Below are 21,766 nucleotides of genomic sequence, written 5' to 3' on the forward strand. Positions count from 1 at the left end.
CGGCGTAAGAGACGCTTGCTTGCTTCGCTAAGGCGGGAACCTTGCACCACGAGCGACGCGCATTGCCAGACCCCCGCCGGACGGGGCAGAAGACTCTTTTCCGACCCGAGAACAACGAGGGTTGTTTTCACCAGGTCCTGCCTCTCCAGAGCACCGGGGTTTTGTTTGTTGTTTAAGGATTTTATTTTTAGGCGATCCCCGCGCCCAACGTGGGGCTCGAGCTCGCAGCCCCGAGATCCGGAGTCTAATGATGCCCTGGCGACCGAGCCGGCCGGGCGCCCCAGAGAGCTCTGCTTCTCAGCGCTCGGTAACCACCCCCTTTTCTCCTTTCGAGTCCGTGCAAATGAAACGTTTACGGCACCAGAAATGCCCACTTGCGCTTCTTCCAGAGGTTTCTTTTATAGCTGGACGTCCTGGCCAAGTTTGCAAATGTCCAAACGGGTACTTTGCCCTTCATCTTCCTCACGATCTTGCGTGCCATCCACAGACGCAGGGGTGAGGCCCCGGGAGGCCACCGGAGACGCCGGCCGGGCGGGTCCCTTCACCGCCGCCTCCCCAGACCCTGGGTGGTCCGCGTGCACCTGTGGTTTTCGCGGCACTCGTACTTGCCTGGGCGCTTCTGCCCTTTCCCATCCGCCTTGGGCAGGCGTGGACGAGCCCGCTTGTCTCGTTTCAGGGATGACTATACCCGAGGAGGACGCGGACGTGGGGCAGGGCAGCAAGTACTGCCTCGTGGCCATCGGAAGACTCCAGGTGAGGGAGGAGAGCGGGAGGGGTGGGTGACTGCCCCCAGCCCTGCGAGCCGAGCGTCCTCAGGGCTCCGGGCCCCTCGCCGGGCAGGGCGGAGGCTGGATGTGGGAGAGAGCAGGGACGGCAGGACGCCAGCCCCTGCCGGCGACCGCGGGCCACGGTAGACGTGGCTCGGGGGACGCTAGCCTGTCGTGCTCCTGGCTCCCAGGTCTCACCGCCTTCAGACACGTGGTTGAGACGCATCATTCATGTATCCACGTGTGATAAACATTGCTTATTCCTCACGGAAGGGGGGGGGGGTGGAGAGTGAAGCCTTGCAAACATTCGCTCCACAAGCGTCTACTCTCCAGACATCTGACCCGTCCCGTACAGCCATTTGCCATCCTGAGTCAGGGGAAGGTGGGGAAGGGAAGAGTAGGAACACCTCTGAGCACCAGCTGCATACCCTGTGAGATCGCAGGGGGTTCGTTGTTCCCACTGGCCGGTGGGGAAACTGAGGCTCAGAACGTGAGGTGGCCCAAGCGTACAATTAGTCAAAGGCGAGGCCAGGACGCTTTGAATGTTAAATTTCTTTTTAATGTTTATTTATTTTTGAGAGAGAGAGACAGAGCATGAGTGGGGGAGGGGCAGAGAGAGAGGGAGACCCAGAATCCAAAGCAGGCTCCAGGCTCCGAGCTGTCAGCACAGAGCCCGACGCGGGGCTCAAACTCACGGACCGTGAGATCGTGACCTGAGCCGAAGTCAGACGCTCAACCGACTGAGCCACCCAGGAGCCCCTAGAATTTTCCTTTTTAGAGGAAGGGGCAAAGACATGAGATCCAAAAAAAAAATTTTTTTTAACATTTATTTATTTTTGAGAGAGAAAGAGAGACAGAGCATGAGCAAGGGAGGGGCAGAGAGAGAGAGAGAGGGAGACCCAGAATCTGAAGCAGGCTCCAGGCTCTGAGCTGTCAGCACAGAGCCCGACATGGGGCTCGAACTCACAGACCATGAGATCGTGACCTGAGCCAAAGTCGGACGTTCAGCCGACTGAGCCGCCCAGGCGCCCCTTTGAACGTTTCAGACCCGCTGTACCGATGACACAGAAGCGTCTGTGACATTAACTCCCCGTGGGTTGTTCCCAGTCTCTGCCTCTCCCGCCCCTGTCCCTGTCTCTGTCAAGACCACTTCAGTGCGGATCCCTCCTTGCAGGTGACCAGCTCTCCCGTGTGCATGGACATGAGCGGGGTGTCGGTGCCCACGGAGTTCTTATCCCGACACAGCTCTGATGGGGTCATCACGTTCGTGGACCCCCGGTGCATCAGCGTGGTTGGCTACCAACCCCAGGTACGTAGCTCGGGGCCCGTGGCGGGTTGTTATAAATTTACCTTTACTTGAAAAGCCCTTCTGTCCTTTGTTCGAGATTCAGCAGGACGACGGTGTAGGGAACACGGCATAGAAATCCATATTCCTGCCGGGAGAGAGGGATGTCCTTGCAAAGCAAGGAAGGCGTTGCACACGGCCGGCTGCACGGCTTAAAATTAACCCTTCGCTTCTGGCCCTCGCCATCCCGTCCATCTGGCTGAGTTTTCACAAACCAGAGTCAAGATGCTCTGGGGAAAAGGGGCTCTCGGATCCGTTAACTTGGATGATCACGAAACAGGACATCTTCTTGGGAACTTAAAAAAAACATGTTCTCAGTGTCAAGACGGAGAAGCCTTGAGGAGAGACGTTCACCTAATTTTGCCTAATCCCTTGTTACTGAAATGTATTCGGGACCTTTTGTTACAGGAGCGTATTGTCCGGTCTTTGTCCCAGACCTTTTTTAAGAAATATCAGCGTCATGAGAGACACAGAAAGGCAGGAGAAGTTATTCTAGATTAAGAGAAACCAAATACAAAACGTCACAGTCTGCAGCGGGAAGGCCTTCCGTGGGGCCCCAGGCTGGAGACACGTAGCCAGAAAGACGTCTGGGAGATAATTGAAGAAATATTAATATGTGTGGAGTATCGGTGGGGTTTTTAGGTGTCATACGGAATATTCGTTTTTTTGTCAGATGTCATTTTCTGAGATACATACTTTAGGACAGGTGTCATTCCGTCTGCTGCTTCCAGATGATTTAATAAGAACTTTTTCAGGGTGTGTGTGTAGGTATGAAAGATGTTTCGTTACACATGTTTTCATATTTCTCATTCGTGCATTTATGTTTCCATACGTGCAAGAGAAAGTGAAAACCGCAGACGTGACAATCTAGGTAAAGGACTTTTCTATAGATTTTAATGTCTTCCGAAATAAAAAGCATTTAAAAAAAGAACGAAGAAGACCTCTGTTCCGGGAGCGAAATTTGGGGTACGCTGGTGTGGGTCTTTCGCTTACCTGTGATTTTTAAAACCACAAACCAAATCGAAATACTGGAACCATTCGGACAAACTTCCATCTCTAGATTCTTGCAGACCTGAGGTTCTTGGGTGGAATCGAGGGAGGAAATTGACTGGTCCCCAAATTCACCATGACCTCAGACGGCGGCATGTGCCTAGCCAGACCCGTGCACCCGCCGGCACCTTCCAGGAGCATCTCGATGCTTCTTGGCACGCAGAGCGGACTTCCTCCCCCCTGCCAGCTCCCGCTGAGGCCGCTTGCTGCTTTGGGTTCCAATCAGTGGATTAGCTTCCATCCTTTGCCGCCCACGACACGTCCCACGTCCAGCTGGACCACTTTCCCACAACGCGCAGGAGCTGCCTCGTGACGGCTCGTCTTCCACCGGCTGGTTTTGCGGCAAAACACGCTTTGGTCTCGGGTTAGTGCTGGGTGCTTTGGATACAAGGCAGACGGTGAAGGTGGACGGTAAACAGCCTTCACAAGTGCAGTTGTCTCACACTCCAGCGTGCGTGCGGCCACAAGAGAGTGCCGCTGTCCGCACCAAAACAGTTCCGGTTTCCATAGGCAGCGCATCCGTCCTTGCCCTGCCATTTGCTTTCTTTTCATGCTTTTTTTAAACATTTATTTTTGAGAGAGAGAGAGAGAGATCGCGAGCAGGGGAGGGGCAGAGAGAGAGGGAGGCACAGAATCGGAAGCAGGCTCCAGGCTCCGAGCCATCAGCACACAGCCCGACGCGGGGCTCTAACCCACGAACCGCGAGATCACGACCTGGGCCGAAGTCGGACGCTTCACCGACTGAGCCACGCAGACGTCCCTCAAGTTTTTAAAACATTTTTAAACGTTCTAAAGTGTGTTTATTACAGTTTGCCCCTCCAAGGCGAACCAGTAAAATCGCACTGGGGCTGCTGACGGAGGGCCTGAGCCAGATGCAGAAGGGGTGCCGAGCGTGCAGAGGGACAGAGGTGGGCACGGGGGGGACACCCCGCGTCCACTGTCCCCCTTACGACGCGGTGAGCGGAGGGACAGGGCGGAGGGGGATGCAGACAGATGCTTCTGCAGTCGTGCGTCAGTCGTGGGGGGCGGGGGTTCTTCAAGCTTGTCTCTTTATTCAGGATCTCCTCGGAAAGGACATTTTGGAATTCTGCCACTCGGAGGATCAGAGCCACCTGCGCGAGAGCTTCCAGCAGGTACCGCCAGGGCCGGCTGCTGACATGGGCCCCGGGTACCCTTTCGCCCCCGCACCTGTCGGGCAGGTCCAGCGGGGAGGGCGGACCCAGCCGGGAGCCGTGACTGGCAGAAGGGCAGGGGACAGAGAGGCTAATAATGTGCAGGGAGGCGGGGGGCCGGGGTGAAGGCTGCCGAGGCCACGTGAGGCGTTCAGGCCCCCACCCCCGCCCGAGTCCGCGACGAGAGTGCACGCGGGGCAGCATATTCGAGACGGTTTTGGCGGCCGGGGTGCAAGGAAGGCAAATGTGGGGGCACCTGCCTGGAGGGGGCGCCCTGGGAGCCGGACATCCAGGTGAGGGGTGCCAGGTGGGGAGGGGCCTCTGGACGCCCCGGGAGGGGCAGGGCGGGGGAGACAGACTCAGGACGCTCTGGGAGCCTGGGAGGAAGGCGCCCCCTCGCGGCCCCGCCGTCCGCTGCCTGGGGCTGAGCACCTGCTCCGGTGGGGCCCGGGCTCCGCGGGAGACCTGCGCGCTCAACTTGCTGGCCGCTTCTGCACAGTCGCGGGCGCGTCGCGTGGCCACATCTGGGGACAGGAGAGGGCCACTCGGGAGCAGGGGCTCCTAAGAGCACAGGGTGGATGCGTGGGAGTCAGGTGTCCCAGCGCTCAGCCGTGGCGGCCGGGAAGAGGTTCCTGCTCCCAGGCCGCGGGCGTCCCAGCCCAGGAAGGGAAACCGCGGGTTTTCCAGGATGAGGGCCTTTGAGTTCCTTCTTTAGGGGGGATGGCCGCTCGCCGCGTCCACGGCTGTGACACCGCTCCATTCACGCCCCGTGTCGCCGCCGGGCGGGTCTCGGCTCCCCCCCCCCCCCACTCCTCGCAAACGCCCCCGGGTCCTGCTTCTCCAAGAGCTGGGCCCTTGCCTCCCTTCCCTCTTGCTGTCCCCGTAGCGTCTCCCCAGCGACTTTGTCCAGGCGACAGCACCGACTGTGGGCGCCCAGGCACCTCGCACGCCCCTGCGCCGCGCCCACAGCCCTCGGCTCTCCGAGCCCGCCCCCCTGCACCGCCGTGGCCCCGCCCGCACAGGCCAGGAGCCCAGACAGCGTCCTCCCTGCTCCGGCTTTGCTGCCACACCCAGCGCTCACGTCCTGTTCCCCCCGGGACGTGTGCACAGCCGTCCCCTCTCCCTCCGCTCCTTCCTGCCCGCCTCGGCCAGCACCCCCCTCCCCACCCGCTCTCACTTTCTCCATTGTGGCCGCAGCCTTGCCGGTCTCCCCGCTCTACTCCCGCCCGCTCCACACCGCTGAAGATGCAAATCAGGCTTTGCCGTGGCCTTATTTACCCGTGCCGGTGGCTTTCCAGCACACCCAGAATCAGATCCGAGCTCCGCACCACAGCCGCAGGCTCGGCGTGACCCTCGCCCCACGTGTCTTATCCTCACGGGCTCACGCCACGCGGTCACACGGGTCTTCGGGTGCTGTTCCCCACCTCAGGGCCTTTGCACATGCTCCCTCCGACTAGAATGCTGTTCCCGCACTCTTCCCAGGACCGAGGTCTTCTTACTGATCAGGCTTTAACTCCTGTCCTCTCAGAGGTGTGGTCAGTGGCCACCATGCCACCCAAGAAAGCCCCCACCCTCCTTCTCTGCCCTCGTTTTTCCTCCACAACAGCTGATCCGGTTGGTAATTGTTTTATCTATTTGTCCCCTGATTGCCTTCCCCCCATTCCCTCTCTGAAACATAAGCTTCCTGTAGTCGGGCTCCACGTCTGTGCGTGTCACCATCACGTCCACCACGGAGCTGGAGCTTCCTCCTGGGTGGGTGGCTCTTGATAAAGTCTGAATGGACCGCGACCCGTGGCAAGTGACTTTCATTCCGGGAACACGTGAGAGGAGAGGCTGAAGCGTGTTGCCCGAGTCGTCCTCATGAGACGTGTTCGCCGAATCCGTGGAGATCGTTCTACACCTCGCGCTGGGTCTGCTTCCCTTTTCCGGGTCTGTGGCCACAGAGCCTCCCTGCCGGGTTAGTGACAGAGCCCTTGTCGCACACGATCTAAGGTAATCGTCAGCCCACGGGGGTCTGTAGGCAGCCCCACTTTTCAGGGCGGACGCCAGGACTCAGAGAGCTTCGGCCGCCGGCGCCAAGTCGCACAGCACGGCGCTAACCGGGGGGTGAGAACGCCGTTGCCGGCCCGTCCTGCCTGTCGCCACACCGCACCCAGGCCTCTCCGTCCGACAGCAGGCTGACGTGACCCCGCGGATGCTGCCGGAAGCCGGTGGTTTGGGGGCGGAAACAGGAGGAACGTAACACCCGACCCCGCGCGGCACCTGCTTACGGACCCCTCGCCCCGGGAGCGACCAGCTCACCCTGCGGGCAGGAGGCGAAGCCCGAGCCACGCCTGAGGGCCGGCGGCCCTGCGGTCACCGCTCGGCAGGCCACAGCCGGGTGGCCACGGGGACGTCCTGGAGCGCTGGCCTCGGCCCCTCGAATGTGTTCTTTGGGCTCCGGCCACCGGCGGCCGGGCTGGGGGACAGATGTTGATCAAAGGAAGCGGCTGGTTTTTCCAGAAGCGCAGAGGGGGCTGTGTCGGCCCACGGTCTGCCCTGGAACTCTGGATTTAAACCGAAGTGTGTGAGCGGCCCGGATGTGAGACCTCAGGGGGCCGCCAGGTTCCTGAGCGGTTTGGGTTTGGGGGGCCCGACGCAGGGGCCCCCAACTGCATCTGCCCTCGGCTCTGCTCTCGGACCCTCGCCGGGTTACAGGTCCCCCAGAGGTCAGGCGGAAGTGTGGGACCCCGAGAGACCCGGGGCCAGGACCCCGGCCCCCTCTGCTGTCTGCTTGCCCGCCGTGCACAGTGGAGCACCGAGTGCGGGGTGGCGGGCTGTGGCCGGCCTGCGTGGTCCGTGCGAGCCTGGCAGCCGGACTCAGCGTGCACGTCGATGCTGTACGTCCGGGAGCCCAGCCCTGTCTCCGTCCAGGAACCCTCTGCGGACCCCACGGCGTCCTGGCGACCCCGTGCCTCCTAAGCCTACGGTTTTGAGACGCGACAAGGACTGCTGGGTCTGGTTACCGCCGCTGACGTACCTGTCCTGGGACAGGGGCTCTGCCTCGGCCTCGGAGGTTCATGAAGACACAGCGGGCGGTGGGGGCCGGGGGATCCGGGACCCCCTCCTGCCTCCGCGCTGCTCCGTCAGGCCGTGGCGGGATGTTTAACTCCTTTGGGGCTCACTTTCCAGATCCACGCGGTGCTGTCGTGAGGGCCACGCGAGGTGGCTGGTGTCACAGGCCGAGCCAGGAACTTGGCCCCGGGGAGGGCGGGGGCTGCCGGCGCCCTCCCTCCGCTCCTTCTCCGGCTTTGCACCCGGGCGGTGCCTTGGCCGGTGTTTGTTCCGTGGAGCTAAAACCTCTCCCCCCATCTCGGGCATTCGGTTAAGAGACGCACAGCAGCTGCCTCAGGGAGCCACGACCCGGGGCTCAACATGTGGGAGGTGGCTGCCCTCTTCCCTGTGTTCTGTGCAGATTCAGAGAGTCTCCCACGGGACCCCCTCAGCGTGCCGGCCTCCGGGGCACGAGGCCTTGACCTGTGGTCCTGTGGGGAAAGAGCCAGCTTGGTGCTGGGACCTGCTGACGGGCAGTGACCCCTGAGGGTCAGGGTCTTGCCTGACCCCGCGTCTGCCTCCTCGAGCTCGGTGCCAGGAAGGGTCACCGCCCCCCTGGACATTGTTCTGGTTTCTGGATCACTCAGGGTTTCCCACCAGGGCGTCCAGCCCTCTCAGGTTTCATTCGTCTGGGTTCCCCAGGGGTGGTCGCTCAGGCGCGTCAGCCCAGGGCGTGGGGCCAACAGACCCATCAAGGAAGTTCAGATGATGTGCCTGCTCTGTGCGAGGGCGAGGCGGGGGGGGCGGGACTCAGGTCACCAAGAGGTCCCTGTCCCCAGGCTGTGCACAGACATCCAACCAGGAACAAAGTACAAGCGGGGGGCAGGTAAGGAAGAGGGGCCGGGCCCTCCGCGACCCTGGGACCAGGTCCCCGTTCTCATCTCTGATCACACTCTGGTCTCGTGGTCAAGCCAGCCCGGCTTCCCCGGGTCCAGAGCCTTCTCTGCCCCGACCAGCCCCAGGATCTGGGGACACAGGCCTGCGGAGAGGCATGCCGTCCGCCTGGCTTTGTTCCTGGGCTTTCTCCTGTTTATGCCGTAGCCGCGGGAGCTGGTCGCGAGGGCCGTGTGAGCACGCTCACAGCTCTGTGTCTCTGCTTGTGCACACATTGTGCGTGTACACGGAGCACAGGAGCGGGCACTCGTGGTTTGGCAGTGAGACCTTGCTTCCCGGCCGAGCTTTTCCCCCCAGAGTCGTCTGATCTCCGGCAGCTTACTTAACTTGTCCGAGACTCGGTATTAAAGCCCTACCCAGAGTGAGACCCACCTTACCAGCCTCCTGTGAGGACGTGCGTTTGGAGGTAGTTTGGAAGCCGTACCGCAGCGTAAAAGCAGTAACAGATCCGTGCGCGCACAGATAACACACATGAATTTATCATTTCGTTACCCTTCCTCCCGGAGAGCGTACGTGACCCGATTAGCAGCGTTAAACGGAGCTTAAGGATTTTTGTAATGCGACGTGGGAAGCAATAAATCCACTGCTATGATGTAACCCTACACCCGAGTGAGATCATTTCTTGGGGGGGGGGGGGGCGGGGACGGGGCACTAGTTGCAAACCCAGAGTACCCTAGCAGCCCCGGCGAAAAGGGAAACACTTGGCTTATAGAGTTTTGTGGCCCGATTTGGAAGAGCTGAGAAGTCCTGGTAGAAAACAGGTGTTTCAGAGAACGTGACAGAGGACAGCGCCTGCTTCAGGGGGAGAGGCCCCCTCGGCCCAGCCTTGCTCTCTGGCCGTCCCCTCGGGGTGTCTTTGCCGCGGCGCTCCGTTCTGAGCCCTGCCTCCCCCTGACTTCCTTCCTCCTCCGATTGTTTCCTCAGGTGGTCAAACTGAAGGGCCAGGTGCTGTCGGTCATGTACCGGCTCCGCACCAAGAACCGGGAGTGGCTGTTGATCCGCACCAGCAGCTTCACGTTCCAGAACCCCTACTCCGACGAGATAGAGTACGTCATCTGCACCAACACCAACGTCAAGTACGTGCTCGCCTCGCCCCAGCCCTGCTGGGTCCGGGTGCCCTCCCCGAGTCGAGGGCTGGTGACCTTACCCCAGGCCCTTTCCCCCCATGGGCTCCCCGCCCCTGCAGCTGGCGGTCGGTCCCTGTGGGCCCCTCGCTGCGTCCTCTGCCCCCGCCATGCTTCCGTCCCCCTTCTCTCCCCAGGCCTCCCTGGTTCCCTGCCTGGTGCGCCGGCCGCCTGTGCCTGGTTTCCGGGCCCTTCTGAAGCCGGGCGGGGAGCGAGGCTAAGGCCCTGGCAGCTCCGGGGCCCCGGGGCAGGGGGCTGGGGGTGGCGCTGCAGGGACACACGGTTTCCCTGGACATGTCCCTCCTGCTCAAGGCTCCGCAGTCCCCGGACCACCCCCGGCTTCACCCTGTACCCCACGCGCCTGGGCACGCACACCTGGGCCCCGGTCTGGACAGCCGGCTTCCTGTACCTCGAGTTGCGTGTCACGTTACTCCACAGCCCTCGCTTTCCCGTCTGCGCAATGGGGCGATAAGGCCTCTCCCCTGGGTTGCTGCGGGGAGTGAGTGGGGCCGGGCTCCCGGCCGGGACCAGGTCATGCCTCCTCCCTGTTATTCTCGAGGAAATGCAAGGTCAAAGAAGCAGCGTGAACAAAGGCCAGGGCGGTCCCAGCGTCTGCGGGCACTACGGCAGGGGCGCGGGGTGAGCTGGCGGGGGGGGGGAACAGTCCCTGAGTGCCCGCGCTGGCCAGTGGCACCCCTGTCCCGTTTTCCCCGGCTCCGCACTGAGCTGGTGGGGTCTGCTCCCCCTTCCAGCTCCCGACGGCCGTCCCGGCGATGCCGCCCCCAGGCAGCGGCCGTGGCCTCCTGGCTCGCTCGCTCGGTGCTCTGGCCCCATTGTGTCCCCTGCCCGCTACCTGGATTGGGGCGTTCCCCTTGGAGCCCCCCTCAGGGCGTCCTTCTGGGAAGCCCCACCCTGTGCCTGTGCCTCAGCCCTGCTCCTCGCCCACAAGGCACGGAGCCGGCCGGGCCCGGCCACCCGCTCGAGGTCCCTCCCGGCGGCTGACCTGGGTTTCCGCGTGGCCCCCGCCCGGCACGTCTGTCAGGTGACCTCGGGTCCCGCGTGCAGCCGGCGTGTGTGAAGCAGGCGGGCGGGACAGCGAGCCGGAGCGGGCCCGGTCGGTGGGGTGGGGTCCGCCTCGGTTGCCGCAGACGGTGTTGGGGCCGCGGGATCCCCTCTGCCACCTGCCCGCCGTCCGCTCTGGGGCCCTGGCGTGAGCCGTCCTGCTGGCTCCTCCCGGCTGCTTCCTGCCTGGCGGTGAACCGAGAAGCAGCGCCCGTGCACGAACCTCCTCCCGTCGGAGGGACCGAGGGGCTCAGCGTCCCCTCCTCTCCTCCCGCTCCTTCCCCCTCCGGGGCCCTCCCAGCGCATCCTCTGTCTCCCGTGGGCCACACTCCTTGTCCACCCCTGCCACGGGCTCTTCCTGAGACTCTCGGACGGGCACCCGCTTCCTGAACATTGAAGACCCCGGGCTTTCTGGTCTTCCAGAACTTTCTCTGCCCAGCTCTCTGTCGGGAGCCCCCCTCGGCCGTCCATCCCGTCGTAAGCCCTCACAGCCTGGCATTTGCTCCCACTTCTGTCTGCCTTTCTCTGCAGCCACGGGGACGGGGGGGGGGGTGGGATGGGGGGGGCCTGGTGTCAGCAACTCGCTCTCAATGCTTTCTGTCCCCGGGCTGTGTGGCCTCCTGCCCTCTATCCCCAGGCCGAGTGACCTCCTGCCCTCTGTCCCCGGGCCGTGTGGCCTCCTGCCCTCTGACCCCAGGCCGTGTGACCTCCTGTTCTCTGTCCCCGGGCCGTGTGGCCTCCTGCCCTCTGTCCCCGGGCCGTGTGACCTCCTGCTCTCTGTCCCCGGGCCGTGTGGCCTCCTGCCCTCTGTCCCCGGGCCATGTGACCTCCTGCCCTCTGTTCCCAGGCCGTGTGGCCTCCTGCCCTCTGACCCCAGGCCGTGTGACCTCCTGTTCTCTGTCCCCGGGCCGTGTGGCCTCCTGCCCTCTGTCCCCGGGCCGTGTGACCTCCTGTTCTCTGTCCCCGGGCCGTGTGGACTCCTGCCCTCTGTCCCCGGGCCGTGTGACCTCCTGTTCTCTGTCCCCAGGCTATGTGGCCTCCTGCCCTCTGTCCCCGGGCCACGTGGCCTCCTGCCCTCTGTCCCCGGGCTGCGTGGCCTCCTGCCCTCTGTCCCCGGGTCGTGTGACCTCCTGCCCTCTGTCCCCGGGTCGTGTGACCTCCTGCCCTCTGACCCCAGGCCGTGTGACCTCTTGCTTGCAAACGGGAGTCGATCTGTGCTGCAGAAACAGCACGCTCCCTTATTCTCTCCCGTATCTGAGACGGTCTAGTTGCAATAGGGTAAACTTGGTCACGTTGAGGGCTTTTGACTCCCTCCCTCCCCCGCAGACGTGTGATCTCTGGGTCTGAGTCCGGCTGTCCGACACGACAGGACGCACGTTCCCTGCGGGGTGTGGCCCCACGTGTTGCTCTTGACAGCCCTTTGGGGGCAGCGGGGAGGAGACCACCGGCGGGAGGAGCTGACAGCCAAGGGGACAGCGGCCCTCCCTGGGCGGGGACGGCGGGAGCTGTTCGCCGTGGGCAGCAGAGGGCAGTGACAACCGCCAGCCCTCTGGCCCTCCCCGCGTTCCTGCCTCTGGCTGGACTCGGCCAGCAGCGGCAGACTCCGCGGAAAGGTCCTTAACCGCCCTGTGTCCCGGGGGCAGGAGTGGGGGCGGGAGTGGGGAGCGAGAGCAAGGGGCCGACCTCGCCTCTGCAGAGCTTAGGGCCCGGGAGGGGTGAGGCTCGGTCAGCAGGCCCCGGCCTGGGGCTCGTCCTGCGTCCCGCCCTCCCGCGCACCTGCTGCAGACAGCCTGGTGGAGAAGAGGGCCCCACAGCGTCTCTCCTGGGACTCATGTCCTCCCTCCCTGCCTCTTCCCCTGTGCCCTGATGAGGCCGCCGCCCAGTCTCAGGGGACGTCCCTCCTCTTTCCGAGCAGCTCCCCCTGCCTTCCGTCCCGCCCCGAGGAGCCCTCTCCGTAGAGCACACCCCTGCTTCTGGACGGAGGCAGCCGCGGACGCCGTGAGGGGCATTCGGAGTCCTTCCCCACGGGCATGCAGACGGCACTCCGCCCGTGGGGGGCACTGGTAGCCCCACCCGGGTCGGCCGAGCCCGTGGAGCCCCCGTGCCTCCTCACCAGATCCCGGCTCTCCCAGAGGTCCGACGGCCCCCCTCGTGGCCGCTCGCTTGCTCTGTCCGGGGAGTGTCCCACGTGGATCGACGGCATCCCGACATCCCTGGCGCAGGGAGGCCACGCAGACCTTGAGGCTCTGTGTGCGTCTGTGAAATGGGGAGACCGCAGGGGCACCGCAGTGCAGGCAGGGAGAGGCCCCGGCTGCCCAGGGGCCCGCAGGGTGCAGGCGAATTGGCAGAGCCGTAAGAGACGAGTAGGGCGATACGGACAGTTAGGGTGTTTCTGCGGATCGTTAGATTGATTCTTTTTCCATGTTTTGAAATAGCAATTGTTTAAAAACCTGATTTTAGTGCTGCTGTTTCCCGGTGTTGTGGGTGCAGGTACAGACTCCTGGGGGGAAATCCCACGTTTTATGGCTCACCTTTCCCCTGGGCTCTCGCACCCGGATCTGGAGACCAGCCGCGGGTTCTTTCTTCCCGCATCCTGTCTCTGACGTCAGCACCCTGGGCTTGCGGACTCCTCTGTCCTCCCGTGGAGAATGTCCACACCGTGACCACCCAGACCCCGTGGGGCTGGCCCCGTCATTCCCCGGATCTAGCACGGAGCCTGGTGTAGACGGTCCAGGACGCTTCCTGGAACGGGGCCGGTCTGGACTGGCTTCTCAATAAGCTGGTCGCTGGTCCCCCAACGGGGCTCTCTTCTACGTGGTCTTCCCTTGGCGGTTGGGGGGTGGGGACACACGCCCAGGCCCACGTGAAGGGCACGGCCGCAGGTGAGTGGGGTTCAGACGTGCATCTCTCTGGCTGCTGAGAAGAATTCAGTTTGTCCCGTTTCTCGGGCCGCAGGATGAGAACTCAAAATGGGACTTGGAAGGAAGTAGGTCTGGGCTGTTTCGGGGACAGACTTGTTGTGATTGCTTCCCTCCGCGATAGAGCAGGCTGCCTGGAGAAGCGGCGGGTCCCCAGCAGAGAGGGCGCCCGGCGGCTCAGTCGGCTGAGCGTCGACGCTTGACTTCGGCTCGGGTCATGATCCCAGAGCCACGGGCTTGAGCCCCGCATCAGGCTCTGCGCTGAGCCCAGAGCCCGCGTGGGATTCTCTCCCCTCCTCCCTCTGCCCCTCCCTTGCGCTCGCTCTCTTTCTCTCTCTCTCTCTCTCTCTCTCCCTAAAAAAGAGAAGAGGGGGAAACAGAGACCGGCAGCGACCTGTGCCGTCCCTGTCTTGGTCGGGGGCTGTGGACCACACCGCCTCTGCTGACTCTGCCCCCAGGAGCGGAAGTGGTCAGTAAGCGGGGGGAGGGGGGGTCTTGGTCAGTGTGACCCAAACAGCCTGCACGTGGACCGAGGCAACCTAGCCACGCTCCGTCTACACCGCCCGCCAGTCTGGTGGCCCAGCCTGTTTGCCAGGGACGGGCCGACGTTCGCCTCCGTGGACAGGACAGCATGAGCTCCTTGCTCTCAAGCTTCCAGCTGGGGGGCCAGTAGAGGGACTGGTGGGGGGCCGCAGGGCAAGACTTCAGTGACACCCCCCTGCTCTGGGGTGGCAACTGGGCTCTGAGGCCGGGCTCCTGGCGGGCCTCACCCACCGGGTCCGGTCACCTGCAGTGGCCCAGGCCTTCCCAGGTGGGTGTCCCTTACGCTGTGAAATAGCCCCTGCCCCAAACCCTCTTTCGTCACCCGCTCCCCAGGGCACGGTCTCTCTTCTGCAGACGCCTGGCGTCTCAGGGCCTCGGCGCGCTCCGCCGTGAAGGGAGTTCAGAAACCACCCACTTGGAGTGGTAGCGGCTCCCTTTGTGAGCCCGGCGTGGGTCGCGGTGAGCGCAGGGGCCCGGGGTGCGCGGAGGGCACCGGCGTCCTCCGTGTGGAACTCTGCCGTGGGCATCTCCCCCGTGCTGGAACTTTCTGCGCAAGCCGCCGTGCTGTGTTGTTACCCGCTGCATCTGCAGTCGAAGAATTGATTGCCCTCCAGGTTCGTCCTAATTTGCACTCACTCTGTTTATTTAAGGATGAAAGTGTTTCCCTGCTTCCTGTGAATGTACATGTGCTGTGCGTGTCACGCGTACGTTTGTGCCTGAATTGTCCGTGTCCCTTAGGCTGACTCCTGGGCATGTGGTTCGGGTCAGCAGTCTAACCACATTTGCCTGGCGTTCTTGCCCGTGTGTGGACTGGAAAAAGACGCTCTCATCCTGCCCCATCGTTAGGCTCTGAGCTGTGGGGCTCACTGTCCCGGGAATGTGACCCAGTTTCCACCTTCTGAAACTTTGTAAAGCAGCCATTTCCTGTAAGGAGTCGTTTTCTGTCCCGAACGGGGCGGGGTGGGGGGGCCTGCAGAGCACAGAGCGGGGACCGGGGCATCAGGTCAGGTCCTGGCCGCGAGGCCACCACCCGGGAAGCCTCTTTGTACTGGGCGTGAGGTCAGGTAACGCTGTGAGAGTCCAGCGTGAGGGCTGGAGGGGGGGACATGAGGTCACGCCCCCCCCCCCATCCGGCTTACAGGTTGTCAGGCCAAGGGTTTCTTCTTTCCGTGTTGATCAGAACTTTGCCGTAACTGTTTTCACGTGGTGTCTTCTTACCCTGCGTGACATGAAATCGTTAACCAAAACGCATTTCCTAAATGTTGGCAACCTAAACTTAAAATACAGGGCTTGGAGTCTTGATTTGGGGCATTAAAAAATAATCACAAGGGGCGCCTGGGAGGGTCAGTTGGTCAAGCGTCCGACTCTTGTTATCGGCTGAGGTCACGATCTCACAGTTTTTGGGTTCCAGCCCCGCGTCAGCCTCTGTGCTGACCCCATGGAGCCTGCGTGGGACTCTCTCCTTCCTTCTCTCCCTCTCTCTCTCTCTCTGCCCCTCCCCTGCTCGTGCTCTCAAAATAAACTTTAAAAAGTCGTAAACTAAAACAAGTAAAAATTGAAAACCACTTAGAGGCCCATTGGGTGCCACCCACCGTCCCTCTGGGTTGGGGGAAGGTTCTAGTCCGGCCCCGCGGCCACCACGTCATGACCTCATCATGACTCTGTTGACCTCTCGTTCCACAGGCAGCTCCAGCAACAGCAGGCAGAGTTGGAGGTGCACCAGAGAGATGGGCTGTCGTCATACGACCTGTCGCAGGTGAACTTCTGGAAGGTTCTTTCCCAGTTGGAGCTGTCTCCGGGCCAAGGGTCGGGGGGGCTAAGTTCAACCCTTAGCTTGACGCCCTCAGCCCAGCAGGTGCTGGTGCTCTGTCCACCCACCGAGTGCAGAGACGCAGGTCCCACCCTGGGGGTGTCCTGGGACCCTCCTGCAGGGCTGGGCCATGGAGGGTAGAGGACACGTGAGGACGGGGCGGCCGAGTAGGGCCCGAGCTGCCCGTATGGGGAGTGTCCGGGGGCGACTGGGAGCTGCGGGGGCTCTACGTGAGCCCAAGGACCGGACCAGCAGACGCGGAAGCCGACAGAGGCAGTTCTGAGCCGCGTCACCCGTCCCCTTCCCGGCCGTCTGTCCTGCCCTGCACCGGGTCCCCACTCTGTCCACGCAGCCTCCCTCCCTCCTCCCTTCCCCTCTGTCCCTCCTCTTCCTTCTGCCTTTTCTCCCGCTGCTTCCGACGGCCGTGTAGAGAAATCACAAGGTGCCTCGGGGCTGGGCCTGTCACCCACGTTAGACTTCAAGTCCACGCTTCTGGTGTTTAGGGTGGTTGATTATCGGTTATCTCTCTGTAAGGGATCCGTGCCACTCTGCGGTCCCCGGCCCACACCGCACCTCCCGGTCTCCAGACGAGCCCCCCACCTCAGTAAAACCACACAGCCTGAACTGCCAGCGAGTGGGGGGGAGGGGACCCGACGGGGCTGCAGACACGTGCTCCGTGTCTCACACTCTGGATGTGGTTGTGTTTTCACGTGCCAACAGGTTCCTGTCCCCAACCTCCCGGCCGGCGTTCACGAGGCGGGGAAGTCCGTGGAGAAGGCCGATGCCATCTTCTCCCAGGAGAGAGACCCCCGGTTTGCTGAGATGTTTGCGGGAATCAGTGCGTGTAAGTTCCCGAACAGCGCTTACGTGCCGAGGCTGTGGGGCGTGTGGCCGCCGTCGGGCCGTCAAGGGGCGGCCATCCCGAGGGAGCGGGTGTGGATGAGCGCCGAGTACAGGAGTCCGAGTGGAACCCCTCGACTTCTGGCCTTGCCTCTCGTTCACCTGCCGCCTGGGGCCCTGGACCCCTCATCTGCTGAATTCGAGGGTTTGGAATAGACGTGCACACGGATGTCCACGGTTCACCCGGTGGCGGCCAGCGGGGGCCCGCCTGTGTCCGCCTCGCTCCCGGACGGAAGGGTGCCATTCTCGGCTTCCCACCCCCGCCCCCCAGGCAGATTTCCACTAAGATGAGCAGCCTGGAAACATCTCCGTCGTTCCAAACTTCAGAAAAAGGATCCCATTTTCTTGTGGTCAAGGACTTCCTGCAAGATTCAGTACAGTTGGGGTCCATCGAGGGGAGAAACCCGCCGGCCCACCCGAAGGAAGCATGGGAACGCTCATAGGAAGGGACCCCACAGCGTCCTACGGGACTGAGGAGCCGGGGCCGTTCGCGCAAATCCCAGTCCTCCGGACGTCGACACCTGTGGAGACCCCGCCGTCCTCCCGCTGGGCCGTGGACCAAACGTGAAGGAACGGGGAGGTGCCCGAGCCGCCTCCCTGGAGCACCACCCACGGGTGGGGCGTGGCCTCCGGTCTCCAGCACAGAGCACGCCCGTTAGCATCACCAGGAGGCTCTCCGCTGTTGGCTCCCGCGGGCCATCCAGACGCGCCGGCTGCGTCCACCCCCGTCTCTCCACGTCCGCGGACGAGAGCAGAGACGGCACGTCTCAAAGGGCCTCTCTTCCTCTCCGAGGAGCCGGAATGTCTGGCCGGATCCCCACGATATTCCTAGGGAACCCGTGTGAGGTTGTGATGTTACCCAAACACGGACACCTTCCCACCAGGATGACAGAACGGGGGACACGAGCCCCCGGGAAAAAGGAAAGGGAAGGAAGGAAAGCAGGAAATGCAGTGCTCCCCCCACCAGGCTGCGCTCACAGCCGGAAGCCGCAGAAGGGCTCCTCAGACACGGGCCGTCTGCCTAGGCTTCCGAGAAGACGGCTTCCAGACACTACACTTGTTCGCGACATGAATCGAAATGCAGAAGACCGGAACGGAAGCGGCAGGTTGAAAAAGCAGGAGTGTGAAGGACGAGGCACGCCGAGAGTCGGCGCAAAGATTGTCGGAAGGTGCAAAAGACGCAAAGGATAAATAAAAACCCGAATCGAACCCATTCAGCAAAGATCTAGGTGCATCCTGGGTTGGGGGCCCTACACAGACGTTTCCCATCGGCACGTGCTGGTTTTTTTTCTCTGACGTTTATGGAGAAACCCAGCTTCCCGTGGGTCTAAAGATAGCCACTCTTGAAAGGAGAAAAGGAGAAGCAGGAAGGAAGTCTCACAAGAAAAGACGAGGACATTTTTAGCAAATTGCAAGATACTCAGAAAAAAAGCGAACTGGTAAGGAAGCGTGAATATCACGAGCGATAAACTAAGCTGGTGTTCAGGGGCCCCTGACCAGCAACTCCTGATTGACGTGCTGCCGAAATACGCCGTAGCCCAAACGACATGACGTGAAACCCTTTAACCCGGAGGAGTGGGGGCGTGGTGCCCTCGGAGGCAGCTAAGAGCCGTGGGCCAATATGGTTATCTTTTTTTTAAGTTTATTTATTTTAAGAGAGAGAGAGAGACTGGGGGCGCGGGGGCGGGAGAGGGAGACAGAGAATCCCAAGCAGGCTCCACGCTGTCCCCGCAGAGCCCCGCGCGGGGCTCGATCTCACGAACCGTGAGGTCATGACCTGAGCCGACACCAAGTCGGATGCCTAACCGACGGGGCCAGCCAGGCGCCCCGCTGAGATGGTTAACTTCTACAGATACGATGCAGATACGAGCGGGACCCGAAGGCGAAGGTACATGTGTCATGAGCCTCGGAACACGGGAAAACCAAAATAGGTAGGAACACGAGAAAATCCTGATAGAGCCAGATTTTGCAGCGGTCAAGCAGGTCAAAGCCGTAGAGCGAAAAAGGACGCAGAAGACTGAATGATAAAACCGAACATTTTTACATACCTGTGTCCACGTATAGTCTCGTACCCCACAAATGTCTTAGAGCGCTTAGGAAAAAAATGCGTTTCTCATTTACCCAAACCACCCAAACCCCTGAGTGCCTAAGAAAATAACAGCTTACGTTGAGTGGATGGTCACAAGTCCCTGGGGCACCCGTCTCCTGAAACCTTTAGCCCCTCTCCGCCTGCGGACCGGTCAGAAGCACACACGTAGGAGTCCAAGCCCCTCCGTGCTGTGGGGTTTTCGCTGCAGCCAAGGAAACGGACCCAGAGGCTGCCCAGCGCCTCGGTTTATCGGCCCGTCACAGAGGTAGTCGGCGCGTGGTCAAGGAAGCCCGCCCTCTCCGCCCCAAGTCCACGAGCCCGCGTGTCCATCCCTGCTCATGACCGCCCAGTGGGGGACCCCCCCCAACTCTGCGTGTCCCCCCCACCTCCCAGGCCACAGATGGGTACAGGCGAAGGGTCTGTCAAGGCACGAAATAATTGCCCTGTAACTAACTTTAACCTCCCTTATCCCGGTGTCTCGTGGGTGGGCCGGCAGGTGTGTGGAAATAACACGTGTGGGAGTTTCGAGACTGCAGGGAAAGGAGCCCCTCAGTCACAGGTGCAAGGCCACGCCCGTGACAAGCAGGGCGGCGCTGGGGTCCACGCTCAGGGGGTTGGGGCCACTGCCCCGCGCTTCCTCCGTGGGCTTGGGAGGAAACCGTGTCCGAGGAGGAGCTTCCTTCTGTTGGTTCTTTCCGTCATCCCGACCCTCGGGAAGGGCCTGCCCTCCGGCAGCGTGTGGCCCAGCCCGGGTGTTGGAGGACGGCCCGTGCCCTCGTGCGCAGAGAAGGCGCGTGCGGCCGGACCGCCGGGATGCGTCCCGCTCGAGGACACCCGTCCTTCGCCTGCTCCCCGGCTGCCCCCCGCCTCCCATAGTCTGGAGGGCAGGGAGCCCTTGACCGTGACCTTGCCCTGCCTTTCCTAGCGGAGAAGAAGATGATGACCTCAGCCTCTGCGGCGGGAACCCAGCAGATCTACTCCCAGGGAAGCCCGTTCCCCCCCGGGCACTCGGGGAAGGCCTTCAGGTACGTGCTGGGAAGGGGCCGGGGCGGGGGATGCCCCTCACCAGGGAAGCCCTGGGTCTCAGAGCTCGGCCCCGTGCGCGGCGAATGCTGCAAACACCGGTTAGGGGCTGCTGCCCTCTGGGCCCTGGGCCGGGCGGGGGTTCTGGTGGCTCTGGTCCCGCCCCGGGAGCGCCCAACGTGTTGCTATCAGATGCATTGCTATCGCCGGCTGGGGAAGGGGGGTCGGGGACTGGGAAGAACGGCCAGAGGGGAGACGGGCTGCCCGCAGGAGGGTGTGTGGGTCCTACGTGCACCCACCAAACATCCAGCTCTCGGGGAGAACGGTCCCAGGCCCCAGCCCAGGCGGGCAGAGGTCCCCGTACAGCCCGGCCACCGGGTGGCTTGGCCAGAGCCTAAGGGAGCGTCAGCTGCGGGCAGGGACCGGGACCGGGCAGGTGGGACTGACCGCCCCGGGGGAGGGGGCCCTGCCAGGAACCTGCCCTCACGAAGGAGGCGCAGGCTCACGCTTCCCCACTGGGCCGCGGACGGACCTGGAGAAGCAGCTCGGAGCCGAGCGCAGGGTAGCAGGCTGGGATCCCGCGGCGGCCGCGGCCCGCCCTTCAGCGGGGTGTCCTGGATGCGGCCCGCTCCGGGGCTCTGGGGAGCAGCTCCCCGGTCCGGACAAGAAGGCGGCCGGGCCAGCTGCTCTTGAGCCCTCGTCAGCGCCGGCCGCCCCTCCCCGCGGCACAGTGCGGGAGGCTCCAGGCTCCTCTCCTGCCGCGGGGTTACGTGCCCCCCCGCGCTCGGCACACGGCGACGGCCACGGTTCCGTGCCAGGCCCTGCACCACTCCCAGCCCGGGCGGGCGCTCACCGCGTCCTGGCGACACTTGCCCGTCCCTCTGTACAAGGGGCGGTGGGGAGGGGGCAGAGGCCAGAGGTGAGGAGTGGCCAGGCCTAGGTAGCACATCCGGGGAAGGCCCGGCCGGCTCCTGAGCCGAGCCTGGAAGCCGAGCTCAGCTTGTCACTCAGTGGGGTGATGGGGCACGCGGGCCTCGGGAACGTGCCGAGCAAAGCCTGGGCGGCGGGAGAGGCTCCGAGTCTGGGGGACGCAGGAGGGGACCGCGGAGGCCTTGAATACCGTGCCAGGGAGCCGGAGGGGAGAGGCTTGGGGAAATGGGTCTGGGAGAAAGTCGGGGGCGGTGTGTCGGGGGAGAGCGGAAAGTGAGGCTGGAGATGGTTCTTAGGACAGATGGTCCAGCTTGAGACGCTGAGCTGGGCTGAGGCTGTTGTCATAGAAGCAGAAGTTGGAGGGCAGTTACAGAGGAGAGGCAGGCTGGCGGTGTGGGGAAGGAGTCAGGGGAAGGCGCCAGCCCCTGTGCAGAGCCTGGCATCGGGAGGCATTTGCTCACTGCTCATCTATGGAGTGGATGGATGGGTGGATGAAGAAGGGATAGAGGGAGGGAGGGAAGGAGGGATGGAGGGATGGTGGATGGAGGGAGGGAGGGAGGGAGGGAGGAAGGGAAAGAAGGAGGGAGGGAGGGATGATGGATGGAGGGAGGGAGAGAGGAAGGGAAGGAGGGAGGGAGGGAGAGATGGAGGGATGATGGATGGAGGGGGGGAGGGAAAGAGGGAGGGGTGGAGGGATGATGGATGGAGGGAGAGGGAGGAAGGGAAGGAGGGAGGGAGGGAAGGAGGGGTGGAGGGATGATGGATAGAGGGAGGGAGGGAGGAAGGGAGGGAAGGGGGGGGAAGGAGGGATGATGGATGGAGGGAGAGGGAGGGAGGGAAGGAGGGGTGGAGGGATGATGGATAGAGGGAGGGAGGGAGGAAGGGAGGGAAAGGGGGGGGAAGGAGGGATGATGGATGGAGGGAGAGGGAGGGAGGGAAGGAGGGGTGGAGGGATGGTGGATGGAGGGAGGGAGGGAGGGAGGGAGGGAAAGAAGGAGGGAGGGAGGGATGATGGATGGAGGGAGGGAGAGAGGAAGGGAAGGAGG

The 21,766-nt window shown here is 62.9% G+C and overlaps 1 protein-coding gene across 4 annotated transcripts in view; it reads left to right on the forward strand.

The window, feature by feature from the left end:
• Positions 1–21,766, forward strand: part of ARNT2 (aryl hydrocarbon receptor nuclear translocator 2) — a 148,320-nt gene that overhangs the window by 112,865 nt on the left and 13,689 nt on the right. For all 4 annotated transcript variants that reach the window (XM_030317225.1, XM_030317229.1, XM_030317228.1 and 1 more), the window contains 7 exons: positions 677–753; positions 1,942–2,076; positions 4,221–4,295; positions 9,246–9,397; positions 15,652–15,724; positions 16,499–16,622; positions 19,693–19,792. In XM_030317225.1, coding sequence (XP_030173085.1) covers positions 677–753; positions 1,942–2,076; positions 4,221–4,295; positions 9,246–9,397; positions 15,652–15,724; positions 16,499–16,622; positions 19,693–19,792 — 736 coding nt within the window. The remainder of the gene's footprint in view (positions 1–676; positions 754–1,941; positions 2,077–4,220; positions 4,296–9,245; positions 9,398–15,651; positions 15,725–16,498; positions 16,623–19,692; positions 19,793–21,766) is intronic.

Source organism: Lynx canadensis, chromosome B3, assembly GCF_007474595.2.
Source record: "Lynx canadensis isolate LIC74 chromosome B3, mLynCan4.pri.v2, whole genome shotgun sequence".
In the NCBI taxonomy this organism is placed as follows: Eukaryota; Metazoa; Chordata; class Mammalia; order Carnivora; family Felidae; genus Lynx; species Lynx canadensis.